At 36.2% G+C, this 21,922-nt stretch overlaps 1 protein-coding gene across 2 annotated transcripts in view; it reads left to right on the top strand.

The window, feature by feature from the left end:
- Window positions 1–20,174, top strand: part of PLOD2 (procollagen-lysine,2-oxoglutarate 5-dioxygenase 2) — a 113,213-nt gene extending 93,039 nt beyond the window's left edge. The window contains exons 13-20 of one of the 2 annotated variants that reach the window (XM_072618228.1): window positions 6,458–6,599; window positions 9,425–9,487; window positions 12,132–12,245; window positions 15,616–15,681; window positions 16,939–17,043; window positions 18,251–18,397; window positions 18,521–18,646; window positions 18,825–20,174. In XM_072618228.1, coding sequence (XP_072474329.1) covers window positions 6,458–6,599; window positions 9,425–9,487; window positions 12,132–12,245; window positions 15,616–15,681; window positions 16,939–17,043; window positions 18,251–18,397; window positions 18,521–18,646; window positions 18,825–18,980 — 919 coding nt within the window. In that variant the 3' untranslated portion in view covers window positions 18,981–20,174. The remainder of the gene's footprint in view (window positions 1–6,457; window positions 6,600–9,424; window positions 9,488–12,131; window positions 12,246–15,615; window positions 15,682–16,938; window positions 17,044–18,250; window positions 18,398–18,520; window positions 18,647–18,824) is intronic. The other variant, XM_072618229.1, reaches the window with a different exon arrangement.
- The last annotated feature ends 1,748 nt before the right edge of the window (window positions 20,175–21,922 follow it).

Below are 21,922 nucleotides of genomic sequence, written 5' to 3'. Positions count from 1 at the left end.
GAAGATCTTCCTGTTTCCAGGGCCAGTTCTCTATCTCCCATGCTGTACTCATTATATGTATAATGAATAACAGTGATACTGAGAGTAATGATGATGGTGATGACAACCACTCACATTTGTATAGTGAGTGCTTTAGTGTCTGAATTTCTAGGTATAAAAGAGATCCTTACGATGTAAATGTGAGTGACTATACATTTAAACAGTTTAGAGAATCCATTTTTCATGTCTTTTTCCTCTCAGAAGAATTGATACACTAAGATCTTTCTTGTGCTTTTTGCTTTATAAACTTTTATTTAGTGTGAACATATCCATTTTCAGATAAGGAAATAAGTGGATAAAATTAAATGAGCTACATGAATTCTCACAATCATTTTAGCCCTGCTTGGAGAGAAAAGCACAAAATTCCACAATTACAAAGAAATTCATATTGTAATTTTTTTCCTGTACAGTAGAATAGTTAAAATCATAGATGCTAGGTTTAAAGGTAGGCAGCTAGGTGATGCAGTGGATAGAGTGCCCAGCCTGGAGTCAGGAAAATCCATCCTCCTGAGTTCAAATCTGGCCTCGTATACTTCCCAGCTGTGTGCTCCTGGGCAAGTCACTTAACGGGTTTGCTTCAATTTCCTCATCTGTAGAATGAGCTGAAAAAGGAAATGGTGCATCACTGTATTGTCTTTGCCAGGAAAACCCCACATGAGGTCACAAAGAATTGACACACTGAAAATGACTGAACGGTAAAAGCTTTAGAAGTAGAAGTCATTTTGTCCACTGCCCCCATTTTACAGATGATCAGACTGAGAATGGAATTGTGAAGCTCTTAGGAGGTTAATGGACTTGCCCGAGGCCACACTGGTAATAAGTGGCAACACCTGAATTCAAAGCCAGGTCTTTTGACTTGAATCCAGAGTCGTGCCATGTTGCCTTCCTTTTTATGTGTTTTGCCTGCTCTCCATGTAGAGAAGGATCACTTATTATTAAATTTACACTGAAATAAATATACGTGTTATTAAGAAAGTTTTGAAAGCCGTCCCTGGAAAACCATCTGGAGCCACCAGCGTAACGTGAAGATTCCACTTCATTAAAATATTAAGTAATTTTTTGTTGACATGGTATTTCTCTTCTGAAGTTTCAGCCTGATGTGAGCAGTGGGTAGCAGCAGGGTTAGAAGTTCATAGCTGTAGGAGCCTAGAGCAGAGACTTCAAATTTGCATTTAAATTGTTTTAGGCCCCAGCTCTGTTTTATTTTGTCTTTGTTCCTTGATGCAGTGACATAAAATGTTTTGATAAATGGCCTTGGTATAATTAATAAAAATAATATTTCATAACCAACTTCCACATTGGAGAATAGTTTTAGCACAACAAAAATATCATGCTGTCAAGTCATCAGTTTTATTAAAATTGAATTATTGAGCGTTCTTACAATGATTAATTTTTCTGAATCCAGTTGTGAGATTTTAAGATATGTTGTGAGTTTTTTTTTAAATGTACAATTCTTTTACCACCAGAAAGCCCTGATGATTGAGTCAGAATGGTTATGCCTTTCTTTTTAATACTTAGGTTTAGGTAACAGGGCTAATGTTAGATAAAACAATATCGAGCAAGGAGGCAATTCACAATATTTTTATAATTGGAAAATCCACTTTCCCAACCAGTATTGGACTTTAAATTCTCAGAAGATCCCTTTCTGGAGACCTGAGAATGGTCCCAATCTGGACTAGGAAGGATTTCATAGATACATTTAACAGGCCTGAAAATTGGAGATCTGTTACCTGAAGTCATTGCTATGACCCAGTATATATGTGGAAGTTATTAGAATACTAGAACGTATATGTGTGGGAAAAAAAAGTGTGGGGGAAAAAAAAATAACCTCTTCCTCCCTAGAGATTAGAGAATTAATCTCTAATTTATGATCTAGCTAGAGTCAAGTCTTGTAGTTGACACAGATTTTGAAAAAAAAATCTATTGTCAACAGTAGGGAAAGCACACTCAGAAAGCAAAGGAAAAAAATGCAGAGAGTTTTCCTTTAGTTGCAAAAGACCGAGGGTGAGGAAATAGAGCTGGAGGTTGGGGATTTGGGAACCAGGCCCTCGCCCCCTCCCCCCATCCTTTTTCAAAAGACTGGAGGGATGGTGTACCCAATAGTAGTACAGTGACTTTGAACTTAAAGAAGTTGGGATAAAAGTTTAGTTTGTTTTGATGTTTTGTTTTGCAATTCCTTTGTATTCTAGAAGTATTATAATCTTTAACTTCTTACTCTCTGTTTTGCAAATAAGATTGTTACTGACAGGTTAAGGGTCCTGGACCTTTCCATCAAGCTGTTTCCTTCTCTGATATTCAACTACCCAAGGAAAGGAAAAATTGAGCCAGGATGTCATTCAGTCAAATCTAACTTTGTATTTGACCTTAATTATGCATGATAATGATGCTATTGAAAAATGACTTTGATAGGGTATACCTGAAACTAATTACATATTTTTTAATTCAGTTAAATTTAACAAAAATTTTATTAAATGTTATAAGATCCTGTAGTAGATATTGGAGCTATAAAACTGAAAACAAAAATGACATTGTTCTTGCCCTGAAGGGGCCTAAGTCACTTGGTTATTTTAACGAGTGGGGCTTTATATACACATATAAATACATATATTTATATCTTCTATATTTTATAAGTTTTATATATAGAGAGGGAGCTGGGTAGCTCAAGAACTGAGTCCAAATCTGGCCTTAGACATTTACTAGCCATTTTACCCTGGGCAGGTCACTTAACATCTGTTTGCCTCAATTTCCTCATCTGTCAAGTGAAAATTCTAAGAGCACAAGAGGGAAGTCAGAGAAGACTTCATGGAAAAAATGACATCTGAAATGAACCTTGGGAAAGTGATACTCTTCCTTTCTTGTTCTCCAAAGCATCAGTCACAACCTTTCGGAGACAGACACTTTCCTATCCTGTACTTAACTCAAGTGGTCTAAACTTGGAGTGAGCTAAAAAGGATAGCAGAAAACAAAGCAAATTAAATTCTCTGTCATTACAAATGCTAACCCTGGGATGAGTTGAGTTTGGTATGGCTCATGTTTTCTGCCCAGAGAATGCCTCACATACTTGCTGAAGAATATGCTCGCTTCAGGAGTGGAACCAAGATGGCAGAGTAGAAGGACACACGTCTAGAAGTTCTCCCTTCACAGCCCATAAAATACCATAAAAATGACTCTAAACAAATTATAGAGCAGCAGAAGCCACAAAACAACAGAATTAAAGAGATTTCTAGCACAAGGCAGCCTGGAAGGCCTATAGGAAAGGTGCCTCACACTAAGCGAAGCACAGCCCATGGAGCACAGCCTTGGCTGCACCGCAGCAAGGACAGAACTGACTCAGGCTTCAAAGTGTCACCAGCAGCAGCTTCAGGTCCCAGATTCCTCAACTCACAAATGCTAAAGACAGCTTCAAAGATCAATAAGAAAGTTCTTTCACCAAGGTGAGAAGGGAACACAGAGGTCTAGCCCCAGCCCCAGGCAGCAGCAACCACTGCTACTGCAGTTTCCATTGTTGGAGCCTTGGCCTAAAGACCCTGGGGTAATCGAGCTACTGATATGGATCTCAATCCTGAGTGGCCACCCTGGGGTGAGGAGAAGAACTGGTTGGCTGGTGGAGCCTGCTTTGGACAGGGAATTCTACTCACAGATTCTGGGCAGAAAAGAGTGCTTGTAGCTGTTTCCAGACCAGAGTGGTGCAGGTCAGGAGAGGAGTAAACTCCTCTCCCTTGATTGTGCCACCTTGGAGGAACTGAGAACATACAGGTCCCCAGAATATTACCCTCCTTGACAAAGAACTCAAAAGTCAAATTACTGGCAGGGGAAAATGCCCCCAAAACGGAAAAAGAATAAGACATAGAAGGTTACTTTCTTGGTGAGCAGGTATTTCCTTCCATCCTTTCAGCTGAGGAAGAATAATGCATACCATTAGAGCAAGATATAAAAGTCAAGGCTTCCACATTCAAAACCTCCAAATAAATATGCAATGGTCTCAGGTCACGGAAGAGCTGAAAAAGAATTTTGAAAATCAAGTAAGAGAGGAGGAGGAAAAGTTGGGAAGAAAAATGAGAGTGATGAAAGAAAATCATGAAAAGCGAGTCAACAGCTTGCTAAAGGAGACCCCAAAAAAATGCTGAAGAAAATAACACCTTTAAAAATAGGCTAACTCAATTGTCAAAAGGGATTCAAAAAGCCAATGAGGAGAAGAATGCTTTAAAAAGCAGAAATAGTTAAATAGAAAAGGAGGTTCAAAAGCACACTGAAGAAAATGGTTCTTTAAAAATTAAAATGGAGCAGATGAAAGCTAATGACTATGAGAAACCAAGAAATTACAAAACACAACCAAAAGAATGAAAAAAATTGAAGACAATGTGAAATACCTCATTGGAAAAACAACTGACCTGGAAAATAGATCTAGGAGAGACAATTTGAAAATTGTGGGACTACCTGAAAGCCATGATCAAAAAAGAGCCTTGACATCATCTTTCATGAAATTATTAGGGAAAACTGCTGTAATATTCTAGAACCAGAGGGTAAAATAAATATTGAAAGAATTCACTGATCACCTCCTGAATAGAGATCCAAAAAGAAAAACTCCTAGGTATATTGGTAGCCAAATTCCAGAGTTCCCAGATCAAAGAGAAAATATTGCAAGCAGCCAGAAAGAAACAATCTGAGTATTGTGGAAATACAATCAGGATAACACAGAATCTGGAGCTTCTACATTAAGGGTTTGAAGGGCTTGGAATAGGATATTCCAGAAGTCAAAGCAACAAGGATTAAAACCAAGAATCACCTGCCTAGCAAAATTCAGTATAATAATTCAAGGGAAAAAATGGTCATTCAATGAAATAAAGGACTTCCAAGCATTCTTGATGAAAAGACCAGAGATGAATAGAAAATTTGACTTTCAAACACAAAAATCAACAGAAACATGAAAAGGTAAACAGGAAAGAAAAATTATAAGGGACTTACTAAAGTTGAACTTTTTACATTCCTACATGGAAAGATAATATTTGTAACTCTTGAAACTTTTCTCAGTATTTGGGTAGTTGGAGGGATTATACACACACATCCCGATAGATAGATAGATAGATAGATAGATAGATAGATAGATAGATAGATAGATAGATAGATGGCACAGGGTGAGTTGAATAGTAAGGCATGATATCTAAATAAATAAAATTAAGGGGTGAGAGAGGAATATATTGGGAGGACAAAGGGAGAAATGGAATGGGATAAGTTATCTCTCATGAAAAAAGTTAAGAAAAAGTTTTTTCAGTGGTGGGAAAGGGGAAAAGTGAAACTTACTCTCATCACATTTGTCTTATGGAGGGAATAACATGAACACTCAATTTGGCATGAAAATCTATCTTACACTACAGGAAAGTAGGAGAGAAAGGGATTAGTGGGGTATGGGGGGGATGATAGAAGCAAGAGCAAATGAGAGGAGAGGGGGTAATTAGAAGTAAACATTTTTGGGGAAAGATAAGGTCAAAAGTGAGAAGAGAATAAATGGTGGGGCAGGATGGGATGGAAGGAAATATAATTAGTCTTTCACAATATGGCTATTATGGAAGTCTTTAGCAAAACTACACATATATACCCTGTATTGATTTTGCCTTCTCAGTGGGGATGGGTGGGGAGGGAGGAAGGGTGAGTAGCTGGAACTCAAAGTTTTAGGAATGAATGTGGAGAATTGTTGTTGCATGAAACTGGGAAATAAAAAATACAGGTAATAGGGTATAGAAATCTATCTTGCACTACAAGAAAAGAGAGAAGATAGGGAATAAGGGAAGGGAAAGATGTGATAGAAGAGAGGGCAGATTGGGGGAAGGGGTAATTAGAATTCACGGTGTTTTGGGATGGGGGGAGGGGAGAGATGGGGAGAAAATTTGAAACTCAAAATCTTGTGGAAATGAATGTTGAAAAAAAATGAATAAATAGATTGGAAAAAAAGAAAAGACCATACTTTCTTCCATAGACTGTTTCAGTGTGCATACTTTAAGGGATAAGCAAGGTATGTTATTTATTCAAGCTGTTAGGCAGGAATTCCAAACTGAAATTTCTCCAGGAGGCCTATGATCGATGTTTGTTTGTTTTTTTTAACCTATTGTAAAATATCAGTGAGTATTTTATTGAGTCCTTTGGTGGAAGCAAGGATTAATTCTGAAATCTAAGAACTAGATTCAAATTCTAATCTCCAAAACCTAAAGACCTGGAGAGGGAGGCATAACTGTTCCATACCTCAGTTTCTTTATTTACAGATTGAAGCTGGTGGCTTCAGAAGTTTCAGCTCTTTATCTAGGATTCTAATGACTTCATTTACACACGAAAGCTTTGATATTATTAGTACAAATAGATGAAAAACATCCTGGAATGTTTTGCATTTGTGATCTTAAAGAATGTCTCCTGTTTACTTTCATAGAGGGGTATGGAATGTCCCATACATGGCTAATGTGTACTTGATTAAAGGGCAGACTCTCCGATCTGAGATGAATGAAAGGAACTATTTTGTCCGTGATAAATTGGACCCTGATATGGCCCTTTGCCGAAATGCAAGGGAAATGGTAAGGTGCCCAATGGCAGTTAGCTTGATTCTCTTTTGCTTTACTGGTTTGTTGTCATCATGTTTGAATTGTATGTATGTCTTTCTACTTATGAGTACTAGCCAATTTTTTTGAAATACCTTTCTAGAGAAACAGAATGATTTTGGCAAATTATTTTTTAAGGATAATTTTTTTTCTCTTTCAGTCCCAAAGAGAAAAATAATAGAAATGGGTTGGAGTAATTTATCACCAGTAATTACAGGGCAGATAGTTCCAAATTATCTAATTCCTTGAATTTGCTATTATATCTCTGGCCTTTGTGCCTTTGCACAAGTTGTCCTTTATTCCTTGGAATGTCCTTCCTCCTCATCTCTGCCCTTTAGAATCCTTGGTTTTCCTTGAGGTTCAACTCAGCTGCCACCCCCTACAGCAAGCCTTGTCTGTTCCTCTTGGGTTGCTAGTGCCTTCTGCCTCATCAAATTATCCTGCATTCATTAAAATGTGCAGAAACTGTGTCCCCTCGAAGAACATCAGTTCCTTGAAAGCAGGGACTGTTTTTTGTTAGTCTTTGTTTCAGTGGCACCCACCACAAGTGCTCTTTGTGCATAGTCGGAATTTCGCAAATGCTTATTGGATTGACTTAATGAATGTCTTATATATGAATGCACAGCTAAGACCCTGTTACTAGGGCAGCCAGTGGACACTATAATGAATGAGTCTTGCCTTATCATTGTGCTGTTGACATCGTCATCCTCACCAACAATTTTACAGCAATTGAAAGTTTGCATAGCTCTTTGAACATATCATCTCATTTGATCCTCATAATAGCCATGTAAAATAAATTGCAGTTTATCTATAGTAGTATTGTTATCCTGATTTCTAGAGATCCAGATGAGGTGAAAAGGAGTTTTACTATGGTCCCACAGCCAGTGAACTTTAGAAGTCAGATTCAAATCCAGGTTTCTCATGATTGGGAAGTCATCCTTTCCATTCAAAGGTGTCAAATTCATCACCCATTCTGTAAAACTCCCTGTCGCCATTGAGCCAGATCAAAATGTAATTGGACAATTACAAATAAATAAGCAAATAAATAAGAATACAACATAGATAATACTATTTTTAAAAAAAAATAGTCTGTGGCCTGTCACAATCTATTTCTTTTTGAGTTTGACACCACTGCAATACACCAGAATGCCTAGTTGTATGAGGAATCCTTGAGTCTCTTAGCGACAAGCAAGGCTAGATCCCTTAAGCATTTCATTGCCTGTCTTTGGCAGAATGGAGTTGTCTTTCTCAACAAATATTTATTGAACAGTGGCCATGGCTTTGCTACTGTATTGGCCACTTACTTCTGGTAGATAAATTCCTAGCAATCCTAGGTCATGACTTGAAGTACTTTTGGCAAGAGAAAAAAAAAATGTTTTGAATATCCTGGTAGGTAATTCACAAACGTCATGTGAAAAAATTATGTTATATCTAACATAAAATATATTAAAATTTGTAGTTTGTCTGACTAGAAATAGTTGTGACTATACACTCAGCAGTTTTACTATGCTGGGATATAGGTTTCCTTATGAATTTTCAGGCTATTGATATAATAGACAGTTGGAGATTACTGAACAGGCAGGTCCCCAAATACTTGGTTGTGTTGTATAAGTTCATATACAAGGTTTTTCTTTTTCTTCTTCTTTTTCTTTTTTTAAATTCAGAACATATTTCCCCATAGAAATGGTATTATGCATACTTTTATCATCCAGCCCAACTACCTGACCATCACTTATAACATTTTCTTTCTGTAGGAAGATTTGTTTTCAAGACTCAAACAAATGATTAACAGTTGGAATTTTTGGAACATGATCCATTTATAAATTGGAGGCTATCATAGTCATTGGCCCAGACTTGCCTCCTATTTCATTGTCAGCACATTTCATGGCAATTACTATGAAACAGGATTTCTTTTTATATCACTTATAAATATTTACTTTTATCATTTTGACTTTTTTTCCCCCAAGAGTGGGTCTCCCTGACTCACCCAGCCTGGAAGTGCAAGAGCTGTTCATGATTTGATCACACTCTGATTGACCTGGGAGTTTGACCTGATTCATTTTTAATCTGGGCCACTTCACTCCTCTTTTGGGAACATGGTGACTCCCCTCTCTTCATGGCTCATCATATTAATTCTGAACATAGTATGGATACCTGATTGGTTAAGTTCACTTCAGCTCCGAACACCCAAGATGGTTACCAACTGGTTAGCGTCAGTCTATCATTTAAGTACTTACTATGTTGCAAACGCTGAACTTCATACAGAAGGTGGCATTTGAGTTATACAGTTTGGGAGTCATTTGACTTTATGTTAGTGTATAAAATGCTATTTTAAATGTTCAGAAAAGTTGGCAAGTACTTTATTATTTAATTTAACCAAGGCATGTGATATTCTATGATGTTTGTTTTTCATATAAAATTAAATTTGTTCTGATATTCACTGAATCTTCTTAGCTCTAGCAGTTGCAATCTTTGCCCAAAACATACTCATCATATTCAGCTAATCTGACTTCACAGCACCTCACAGAATGGCCTTCTCTTTTGTCTTCCATCTGTTTCTTAACTCCATGCCTCAAAACAAAACTACTACAGCACGAGCTTTGTTATTACATATGAACAGAAATGGGGGCTGGAATTGTGTCTTTGTCCTGTTGTGAGCTTGGCTTGTTACTGCATGTTGTCCATGTGGGACATTTCAGAATGTCAGCTTTTGATCAAAGGCTGTTATTTTCTGTTTATCTAAGAATACCTGAGAGAGAGGATGGCAGGTCAACTTACACGATGCTTCTCCTTCATTTTAGACTATACAAAGGGAAAAAGACTCCCCTACTCCGGAAACATTCCAAATGCTCAGCCCCCCAAAGGTGTCATTTTATTTTATTATATCTTTAGTTAATCTCAGATATAGCATATTGTCTTATAGTAAATGTTTTTTCTTCTATCTTAGTTTGGTATATGTATATTTTTTTTAATTGTGGTTTTAGACTGTGTTTATTTGTGTGGGGGGGGACTTGCTTATTGCAATGAACTTTTTGCAATAAAAGTGTTCAGAAAGGTGATGGAGTGTGGAACTGGATGTCAAGGATACTGGGTTTCCATTAGTGATCTTACAATGGTTTGGTATTTGTGGTTTAGGAATTCAATTGATTTTGCTCTCACATTCCACCTTCTGTAAATCACCTTAATAACATACTTGCTGATAGCTTTTACAGGGCATTGCTATTAGAACCAAGTGTTTCTTGGAACTGGGTATCATCTGGTTTCATTTGGTACAGTCTGGTTAATTATTGAAAGCTCCACATTCAGATATGGTGTCCAGCATTTATTAATATGGTTGTGAAGTCATCAATATTTCCTATATAACTTACGTCAGAATATGGATCTGTTTTTAGTTGTTGTTGTGGATTGTAATTTTCTGAAAGTCTGTTATTTTAGTGATTGAGGAACAAAGGAATAAAATAGGAGAAGTGTTATTTACAAAGAGTTAGGTAGTATGGAGATTGGTTTGTTGGTATGTAGTTTTCATAGTTCATTTGGAGTTAATATTTTGTTTTGTGTGAGGAGGCAACAAACACTAGCTTGGGCAGATTTGGGGAAATAGTGGAAGTTCGGAGGGCTTGGTGTGCTATAGTTTGTGGGGTCATGGAAAGTCGGACATGACTGAACAGCCATATTCTCATATTCTCAGTGATAGCTCGCTGTGCTGCAGAGGTAACTCTTAGGCTATAGAACTTATTTTGGCAAGTCCTAGAAAGCTGGAAAGGCTTTTAGTACAGGTATAAAGTTGCTTGGGCAGAGGATCAGCCCAATTATGTTCAGAGAGGCTTATCACCAGTAGGTGCCCACAGGGTTTTGAAATTCTCTTGACTACAGTGATTCATATGACAATCTGCTAAGTCATGGGTGAGCTGCTCTCTGCATTGTAGAGGGTGTGAATCTCAGGTCATGGAAGAACTAAATGGAATGAGTATAAGGATTGTATGATTGCTCAGGAGTAGTTAAAGGAAGCCCGTGTAAGACAGAAGAGTGGGAAGATTGTATTGGTTTATAAGAGGAAATGTTTTCTTGTAAAACAATTTTTGTAGTCTGGTTTCTGTAATGTTTTCACACTGCACCACCTAATTTTGATGGAAAGGACTGAGAACTGAACACAGTTTAACATATTTGCAATAATTGTCATTTGAACATTTTTTCAGCCTTAAAATCGTTTTTGAAAATCTTGGTTTTCCCCACTATTACAGTAACAACAAAAATTTAAAGAAAAGAAAACAAACAGAGAAAAACAAGAAATTCTATATGATTTTCCAAATTCCCTTAAGAGGCTGAAAAAAGTTACTTAAAAGGAACACATTTCTCTTAGAAACATAATTGCTTTATACTTGATATTCTGTATGGTAGCCTTCCTCTAACATGATTATCTCTCTGTGTGTTGGTGACCCATTCAACTCTTGATTATTTGGAGTCTGATGGGCAACTTTGTGTTCCCTGCTCAGTATCACATTTATTATTGGATAACAACAAAAAAAAAAAGGGAGAGAAAGCTAAATTTAAAAGAATCCCTTCTGATATTCTTTGTAGCTAAAAGTGTTAGGAATGACTATGATAGATCAGAGCTTTGACAAAAATGAGGTTGGGGAAACATGGGTGCATTCCATTTATTGATTCTATAATTCTATCTCTGTCCCATTAGATGGATATTCAAGAGTTGATTATTGACTATTCTCTGCTTAATTTGAGGGTGTGACTCTTTCTTTAACTGGTAGTAGTGGTAGCCTGCTTTTTCACAATCTATGATTTTGTAGGTGTCTAACACCAAAGGATAGTGCAATAAATTGTTGTTATTTTAATGCTTTTGCTTTTTCTACAGGATTTTTTCTGTTTGAAAGAGAGAGGAAACAAAAGATACAGGCACTGTATTTGCCTTTGATTTCTTAATAAGTAACTTTTTAAAGCAATAGGGACTGAACCTGTGATTTCATTGGTAGAGGAAACTTCCCCTACCAATGCATGTCAGCACCTTTTCTGTAATTTATCATCCAGGAGAGTTCTTGTCTAGTGCTCTGAGAGCTCATGTGACATGAACAAAGCCAGGATGTATCAGATCTTGAATCCGGACCTTCCTAGTTTCAAAGCCAGTTCTCAACCTGCTTTAACAAGCTGCCACTGTTCATGAAAACAAATATCTACTTTCTGACATCTGATTTTAGAAGTCAATGAGAAAGGAGTAAATACATTCCATTCTAGCTCTATTTTTTTAAAGTTGAATGCTAATGATGCCAACTCTTTGTATTTGTGTGTCCTTGATTAAAAAGAAAACTAGCAAAATAATAGACAGTATTTTATTTTAAATCATGTGTTCATTCAAGCAAAAATGAAGATGCATGCTCGTGTGTGAAATATGAAAAAAGAAAGTATTCTTACTTAAAATGGTTTTCTTCCTAGCTTAATTAAGTTAATTCCTTGCTCTGTTCATCTCAAATTGCTAATACTATTCTCTTTGCTACATAGGGTGTGTTCATGTACATTTCTAACAGACATGAGTTTGGAAGGCTATTGTCCACTGCTAATTACAATACTTCCCATTATAATAATGACCTCTGGCAGATTTTTGAAAATCCTGTGGTATGTATCTGAGTCAACAGTGACTTGATTTTTTACCTGTAATGTTAAATGGGTATAACACACATGGATAACTGATGAGTAATAGGTATAAGATGAAGTACATGTTCCTTTGCATGTACAAATTGTAATTTTCAGCTCATGGTCCAGACTAGATATTTAATGCCAATCAGAATTAGCCCAGATCATACCTCGAGTTCTCTATGGCACATGAAAATTAAATTTAAATTTAAGTGAGATTAACCATTCCTTCAGTCTGGATGGTTTCCACCAATCTGGAACGCATCAATAGTTTGTTGTCTAAAAAGCATCCTATCATTTTTCATCTCCAGCACTCAGAGGAAGCTTGTTTGAGCAAGCTCAACATGACAGATTGTACTTTGATGCACATGAGGAGAATTCCAGACGCTGGTTTGGAAAACACATACTTAATCTTGCTCTTCTAAAACATATGTCATAGTGCTTACGAATTTGCATGGAGTTGCCAAGAAGCATTTCGTGGATAGGGAGCCGTCTCATTCAGAACATGAGGAAAGTCTGAGTTTAGAGAAGATAATACTGCTTCAATTTATTTTTCCTCCTTTGACAAAGTTTCTTTCTTTTCTTTCTTTGTTTCTTTCTTTCATTCCTTCCTTCCTTCTTTCACTTCCTGTTGGGACAAAACTTTTACCATTTCAGTGACTACATGACAAGCTTTTCATTAGGCAAGTTGGCACATTTCTACAAGGGAAGGAATTGGTTTATAACATCCATGAAGCTTCAGCCTTTATAGTTCCTTTGTCCTTATCTTAACTCAATTTCAGTCAGTCTGATGAAGAATACCTTTTATTTTCAGTTTTTATAGGATCAGTCAGCATCGAGGGAATAGTAATATCTGACTATACTCATATATTCTGTTGAATAGAGCAGGGGTCTCCTTTGAAGTCTTGGAGCATTCAAATACTTTTTTGTTCACTTTTGTTGTCTATCTCTCATCTTAAAGAGAACAGGACTGAAATGGGACTTTCCCTAGAGGGAGTAAAATTACCCACTTTACTTTAGTTTGAAATAGTTTGTTATTTTGGAGGGTTGAATTATCAGGACCTTTGGGAGATTTTCTTATACTACCCTAAAGTGTAGCAGGGACTATAAAATTTCAAATTACTATCCAAATTTCTGGAGAGGATATACGGTACAAGCCACAGGAACTAGGCAGGAACTATGCTTTTCCTCATCCCTGCTTCAGGGGTTTTATTTGTCTATAGTAAGATTATCCTGGTGGAAATGGCTCCAAGTGAAATAATTTATGTTTAGGTTTTCCACAACGATGACATAGAAAACAATTGAAGACAAAGTCTAAAATAGTTCCTTATACCTTATGCTAAGTAGAATTCATGCATCAGTATAAAATCTTGTTGAAAATTCAGCAATCTGTGTGAGATAAATCACATGCCTATTATATTAGGATTCATTCTTCATGGGGGGGATGTTTTAAATGTTATCCAAATTCTATAATTTTTACTGCCCATGACCATCAAATAAGAAGATAAATAAAGTTTTTGTCTCCATCTATAAATGAAGCCTTTACTACCTGTCCATTGTATCCACTTGGGGAAAATAAGATAAAGGATTAAGGCAGATGTCTGAATTATTTAAAGATGGAGGAGCAAAGGGGAAGAGAAAAAGCATTTATATAATGCCTACTATGTGCCAAGCACTGTGCTAAGCACTTCACAGATAGTCTCTAATTTGATCTTCACAACAGTCTTATGAAATAGATGTTATTACGATCTCCATTTTACAATTAAGGAAACTGATGGAGAAATGTTAAGGGACTTTGCCATGGTCACCCATTGTCTGAGACCAGATTTGAAATCCTGATTCCAGGACAAACTCTCTAGCCACTGTGCCACCTCAGAGCTATATCTAAGCGGAAGAAGTCCAAATGCTTGGGCCTCAAATATCTATATATTTCAGATGAAGCTCTTTGGGTTTGTTTTGGTTTGGATTATTTGGATACGTCCTCACCACTTCATTTGACATTTATACACAATGACGCCTAATTCTCATGTAGCCACATTTTACGTTTGTATATAGCTAGAAATACCATCAAATGGAGCAGAGGGTCACAAGGAAAGAGATTCATTGAATTCTGCTGCTTTGATCCCCTGTTAATGGCTTCAATTTTTATGTTTTCAAATGACACAGAGTTTAGATTAAAAGGGGCCTTTTCCTCATAATAAAATGTTTGGAATGGATGCATGTAGCTATTATAACTAAATATAAAACAGACATGAATTAGAATATGCATTTTTCATCTTTAAAGGCCTGAGCTATAATTATGGGTATCAACATATGGAAATATTTGTTGAATGAATTTAAGTTATGTTTATTTTGCGTATTTCCATACATATGTAATAATTAAAGATAGCATTTGTATAACTTTTACGTTTTGCCAGGCTTTTTACAGATACTTGATTTGATCATCACAGCATTCCTGGAAAGAGGTGTTATTACTATTTCCACTTGCACATAAGGTAACTTAGGTACAGAGGTTAAGTTACATTCTCAGCATCATAGAATTAGTAAGTGATGTGAACCCAGCTTCTCCAGATTCCAGGTCCAATGACATTCTTGTTGCTTCCCCAGACAGAAGATGTCGGAGATTTTTTCATTTTTTTTGTCTTTGTATCTAGTACTTAGGACACTACCTGGCACAAACGATTAAGAACCATATGAAAGAATGCTAATGATAAGAGAAATGCAAATTAGAATTAGCAAATCAGGTTTCCCCTCATACCCTGCAACATGACAATGATGACATGAGGTGAAAATACTTAATAAGTGGTTCTTGATTAAATGAATCATTTACAGGAGCTAGTAATTATGTTTGTGGTAAACAGATCTGAGAAAAAAAAGAAGTGATTAGATCTGACTATAGAAATGTAAACAATAAAGAGTTAGGTAAGGGGTCAACCAGTGATGACTTTTGGTTCAACATAGTTCATTTAGCCTTAGCTATCAAATGTATACACATACACCCCTTCTCCTTACCCCTCCATCTTCCTATATATTGATCAGCATTTGTTTATAGACTTGTCTATTATTATATAAAGAACATTGTCAGATATCTTCATCCTTGGAAGATTCCATGAATATGAAACTTTAGAAGACTTACTTAAACATTTGTTATCTTTTAGAAGGAGGCAACCAACATTCAGTTCAAAATATCGAGTGTATCCCATTGTTGCCATAAGTTTAGATCATACTCAAAACAAAAACTCACTGTATAAATAGCATAAATATTTTGTAAAATGCTTGAACTTCACATTTGACTGGTGATATGCCTATGCAAAATATGCCTAATTTAATCTGCTTCATTGGTTCCTTGCAGGACTGGAAGGAAAAATATATAAACCCTAACTATTCCAAGATCTTCACGGAAAATTTAGTGGAGCAGGTTTGTGGTAGTGAACAAAATGTAGGGGATATTTTTAAGGGAGGGGTATTAATGCTATATTACCTTGAATGGTGGTGGTAGGATTGGGGAGATTTGCTTATAGAAATGGAGTATATTCTTTTGGTAAAAGTCTACTAAGTATAGTCAATTAAGGATGTGAGTTAAGAGTGACTGTCACTTATAGCAGAGAGATAAAATGGATTTTTTGAAAAATGCTGAATTCTGATTTCTATATAGTATTTTTTTTGAGAAAATTAGCAACTGGAAACAATTTAAGAGCATCTTATCATGACAGTATAAAGAGCTTTGCCAACTTTCAAGTGATAGATATCAACTTCATTATATCATGTCATTTTAATAGTCTTCTAATTTAAAATCATCTATCTGCAACCACTTTATTTAAAGGTACATCTTAGCATTAACGATCCTGTTGGAGCTTGATTCTGTGATCACACCGTAGCCTCCCTTTACTACATCTCAGAATGGTTCTGGTTGTTTAAAGACAGAGAAGAAGAACCCCTTAACTGTTTTATTTCTCACCTTGGCCCAACTGAGCTAGAGAATATCTATACAATCCACTTTGCCAAATTGAATTCTGGCAAGACCTTACATGAATTCCTCCGAATGTGACAGTTTTTCTAAATCTCTCTTTTGGCCCTGTTTTTACAAACCTCTCACAGCCACCAGACCACTGCTGCTTTTTTTTTTTAACTTCTTTCCCTTTTTCTCTATATGTGCAAGCCATACCATAGTTTCTTTAGGAGACAGTGGCCTGTGTTACTTTGTTAGCCTCCTCTGCCTTTATGCACTCATTCTTGTTTCTCTTGTCCTGATTAATACCTGACTGGCAAAAAAAGCAGATGTCCATCACAAGCCGAGTACCTCACTGAAACCCTTTCCCAGTGAGAAAAAACATTATGTTGACACCAGCTCTGGCCTTTGATGTAACACAATTATCGAAAATCTTGTTTAAAGGCATTGTTTCAAGCCTTTTTAGAGTAGAACCATTATCTCTTCAGCATACCAAGTTATTTAAAAAAAAAAAACAACTTTGTACTGTTAAACTTTGTATGCTTTATTCATCTTTAACACTATCAGCAATTTTAGAAAAATAATTTTAAAGTGTTTATATTATAGTAGCAGTTAATGCTTGTATATTCTCTCATCCTTTCCACTTTTGAATTTTCAGTTAATAGTTAAAAACCCACTAAACACACGAAAGTCTACTAATCTTGACTATTTCCTTTCCTTTTATAGCCTTGCCCAGATGTCTTTTGGTTCCCCATATTTTCTGAAAAAGCCTGTGATGAATTGGTTGAAGAAATGGAGCACTACGGACAATGGTCTGGGGGAAAGCACCATGTATGTTGCAAATTTTAATATAAAATGCTCTTTCTGATGCATATGAATAATAAGAATGATTATTACAAACCATAGAAGATGAGGAAGTCAGATCTAAGTTTCTGTTTGTATAAAGCCAAATCAAAGATATTAAATATTTTCAATTATTTCATAGCATGGTGAGAAAAGTATTTCACTAGAAATCAGCCAGGAGATCTAGGTTCACTTTGTCACAAACTAGTTATGTGATCTTTGGCAAATCACTTCCCTGTCTTAATGAGAGGCAGCTTGGGGTAGTGGAGAGAGCATGGGACTTGGTATCATTAAGACAAGAGTTTGAATCCCATCTCAGGCATGTGATAGTGGTGTGATCATGAGCAAGGGACTTAATTTCTCTCCTCATTTCCTTTCCTGTAAGATGTAAGTAAGTAAACACCAAACTGTGTGTTGTATGTGTTTAATAATGATGGAAGAAGATGAGATATGTAAAGTGTCTTACAATCTTTAGAGTACATTATATGTATGAGCCATCATAATTATTCTTTGGCCTCCAATTTCTTCACTATCACTAAAGAAGAGGTAGAATCCATCAGTTCAGGTATTTCTTTTGCTTTCTGCAATGCCAACTTTCTAAAAAATTCTGTGGATGGCTTGTTGACTTTAGAGTAAGGATGTTAGTGTCAGTCATACTATGAACTGGAAAATAAAGAGATGTGGTACACTCCAAAGTCTGGATTTGCATCCAGGTCCTTGACAAAAAGTATAGCCTTCTTGCCACTACATCACTTTGTAAGTCTGAAAAGAAGTAAGGAGGTAGACTGTAGGGACCCCTTTCCTATGGCAGATAATTAAAAATACTAATGCTCTTTTTTTTTTATAAATAATGAAAGGTAAGCTATTTAGAATGTAACTATGCGGTAATAAACTAGAAAAACCATCTAAGAAAAATGTTTCTCATTACTTTTTAATGATCCCCTCAGGTATATTTTTAAAGAAATTGGAGATTATTCTGTGTCATTATGGTTAGATTGTTCGAATAGCTATGGAAATCCAGTTGTTAGGGAAGCTATTTTGAGGTGGCAATTTTAGGGCAGATGGCAGGTCATTACTGAGCAGCTGGCTCTTTTACTACCCGTTAGATTTTGTTATTGGAAAACTTACAAGAAAATTTAAAAGCAAGTGCTACACAGGTCAGACTTTACGTTGATGGCGATGATGTTGTTATTAGGATAGCCGTATATCTGGTGGTTATGAAAATGTCCCAACTGATGATATCCACATGAAGCAAGTTGGATTGGAAAATGAATGGCTACATTTTATCAGAGAATTTATTGCACCAGTTACACTGAAAGTCTTTGCTGGCTACTATACAAAGGTATTTAAGTCTCTCTTCCCATCCCACCCGTATCCCCACCCCCACCCCCAAGTTTTCTATAGAGCATGTCACTGTTAACTCAGATATTGACCAAGATTCTTCTGGCTTATTCTGTTGTCTCAGGGATTTGCTTTGCTGAATTTTGTCGTTAAATATTCTCCCAACCGACAACGTTCCCTCAGACCCCATCATGACTCATCTACTTTTACAATCAATATTGCTCTCAACAATGTGGGAGAAGACTTTCAGGTAATTTAGAAACTTCGTTATTTCATTTTTGAAATAGACAAATGCCTTTCATTGCCCAAAACCTTTCCCTTAATTTTCCACAATAGTTTTCTCACTCAGGCAATGTGGTTGAAGTTATAGTACTCCTTACAAAGTTAAGTTAATTCACTGAAATAGCGCTTTGTTTTTTTCATCATAGGGAGGTGGATGCAAATTTCTAAGGTACAATTGCTCTATTGAGTCACCCAGAAAAGGCTGGAGCTTCATGCATCCTGGAAGGCTGACTCATTTGCACGAAGGACTTCCTGTTTTAAATGGAACAAGATACATTGCAGTGTCATTTATTGATCCATAAATTATTTTCCTCCCATCAAACCAACTGACCTTTTATTTTTGGATGGCTGTTCTACAAAAAAAAAAGTTTCTTTTCAAGTGATCAGTGAGAAGAAAAGAGAATTATTTAAAGAACTTCTACCAAGCAGCTTCACTTGGGACAAAAAGTTTGAAAGAAAAATTTTTATTTTAATTATTCCATACTTACATATAAATGTCTGCTCTGAGCCTTGAGAAAAAAGGGGAAACAAAGTTCCTATGCTGCTCTTGGAGACGATGAAAGAATTAACTTTGTATTGGTTGTTTTAGTTACTGAATAATTTGCCAAGGTACAAGTGAAGTTTGTGGTTGCAATGTTTGTTTTCTAATTTAGAAAAGCAGTCTCAGAAGAACTGTGTTTACTGCTGTTTGGGGGAAGCAATCTAAGTGCGTATGACAGACGAGCAATATTTAAAGCCCGAGGGGACTAGGACCCATTGTGGTGCTGATTCCTGGCACATCTTTCTTTCACATATGCCTTAAAATTCATAAGCCATCTTTTTTCTGATGACCCTCTTTGAAGAAGCTTACTGTTGAAATGGCCTGAAGAAAACTACGGAGTGTGCCTGTTACCTCAAGCATGTTTCATTGCGTGTCTGTCATCGTGAAAGTGAACTGACTTTCTTATGATCACCAAGTGCCCTTCAGTCCAAATGTTACTTTTGAAAAGCCAGAAAATCGTAAATAAATAAATGGTAGAAAAACTGCATCCAAACTATAGGTAAATTTTATAAATAACATTTCTTATTTCAAGTACTTGAATTTTATATCAGGAAAATGAAGTTGTTGAGCCCACCCTCTTTCCTTTTATTCCTATCTTTTTTTGTCTTTCTGCCCCTCTCCTACTTTATTTTTTATTTTATATTTTTGCCTTTATTTTTGATTCCTCCATTCTCCATTTTCTACTTTCTCCTTAACTCTTCTTTGCTTGGAGTGGGGGATGGTGGTGGGTTCCTCAAAATAAGTGTGTTGTCTTAATTTTTCCATCTAGTTTACTGAATGAGGTTTTAAGAATTCTAACTGTAGCTACTGTTTGTAATTTAAAGATTAAACTTGAAAAAAACAAAACGAAGCAAAACAAAAAAAGAACTTTGAAGTCATGGTGCCAAAGACCATTATTCTAACACCATGTGTTAGAAGCTTGTGATCAATAAAAAAATGAAAAGAAACTCAAAAATGTGGATCCTTTTTGAAAAAAGATATTATTAAAGTTTTGTCCTTCTGAGTTTGTATGTTTCATACACACATACGCAGAACCAGTAATCAAAGAAAAGTATGGAGAAAGAAATAATATCTACTCTTTGCTACTTACACATTGTGCCACAGAAAGGTGTCTTTCATGATTTTTAAATTTTATATTCAGTATATTTAATGCAATTAAAATATAGCAAATATTTTCATCAGAAGAAAAAATGTCCATAAAATTTCAAGATAGTTACATTTTTATTGGACCTTAGAGGTCACCTCGTTTAATCCCACCCATTTTGTAGATGATAAAATTGAAGGCCAGAGAGGAATTGATAACTTGCCCAGTCATTTTTGTAAGAAGTAAATAGAAGTGAGACTTGAATTTTCAAGTCTAACTCATAATTTAGCACTATTCATTTTATACTAGTGACACAAAGCCAACCACATTTCTATCAGAGCAACTAGATTGAGGAAACCTCTCTAGTGATGCTTTATGAAGTGTAATATCATGAGGTCATTTAGAAGTAGTCATTCTTACACAGGTATCTTGATGGCCATTTTCATATTCACCTTTAATGATTTTATTGTAAAATACTAAAATTTGTAGTTCTTAACATTACTGAAAATGCAGTGTTTCATCCAAAGCATATACATGGTTGTGTGTGTGTGTTCGTCCTTTGTTGCTGAAGAAGACGTACAATGTAAATCAAATAGCAAGAATTTTTTCTTCCTACTCCTTCTGTCTGCCACACACCTATATTCATTTTCGTCTCTGAAATTCCTAGCTAGCCACGGCGTCAATGATATTTTACCAGGAAAGGAAATGGACACTTTGGAGCAGATATGCAGCAACTGTAAATCAATCAATCAGCGAACATTTATTAAGCATGAACTATGCATTGTGTTACAGTTCCCTGCCTTCAAGAAGCTTACAAAAGTCTTGCTTCTTGGGCACACATTCTCAGTATGAGTTTCTGTCTGTGTCTCTCTCCTTCTCTCTCTCCTCCTTCTCCTTTCTCCTTCCCTTCATCCTTCGAATCCTCCTCTCTCCCCACCCCAAATCAAATCCAAATTCTAATCTAGTCTTTAGGCCAGTCATTAACCTCTTCGTGTTTTACCATCTATTTAAAAAGATAACTGTCTGTACTATCTCATGGATTTCTTGGGATATCATAGGATTTAGAACTAGAAGGGATGTTAGAGGGCATCTAGTCTAGCCACATAGTCTTTGTAGATGAAGAAACTGGGCAACAGATAGGGAAATGCCCTGCTCAGAGTCACATAGCTTATGAATTGAAGAGCCAGGATTTGAATCCAGGTTTCTTGAATTACAAATACAGTGACCTTCCCAGGACACTATATGGATATTATACCAGGGAAGCCTACCTCATCTGATGTTTGTAAAAATGCCTAATTAACTGCAAAGCACCAGGTAAATATAAGCTGTTACCGTTAGTCCTGGCTTTCTGCCAACCTTATATAGAAATCCATTTTTTATTTCTGTTAATCTGTGAAGCTTGTCTCTGTGTGAAATATCTGGAACCTGTTGGAAGTTTTACAAGGAGCTTGGTTCAGTCAAGGGTTCTCCAAGCTGTAGGAAAGTATAACCACAGAGACATGGTCAACACACTTAAGATTGAGTCAGCTAACGATTCCTTTTGAAAAGATGTTGGCCAGGTCGGAAAGTTAAGGAAGTGTTTAGGACTCTGTGAAAGCAGCCTTTGTTAACCAGCTCAG

This window comes from Notamacropus eugenii, chromosome 6 (genome assembly GCF_028372415.1).
Source record: "Notamacropus eugenii isolate mMacEug1 chromosome 6, mMacEug1.pri_v2, whole genome shotgun sequence".
Classification (NCBI taxonomy): domain Eukaryota; kingdom Metazoa; phylum Chordata; class Mammalia; order Diprotodontia; family Macropodidae; genus Notamacropus; species Notamacropus eugenii.
This window is presented reverse-complemented; position numbering and strand designations above follow the sequence as displayed.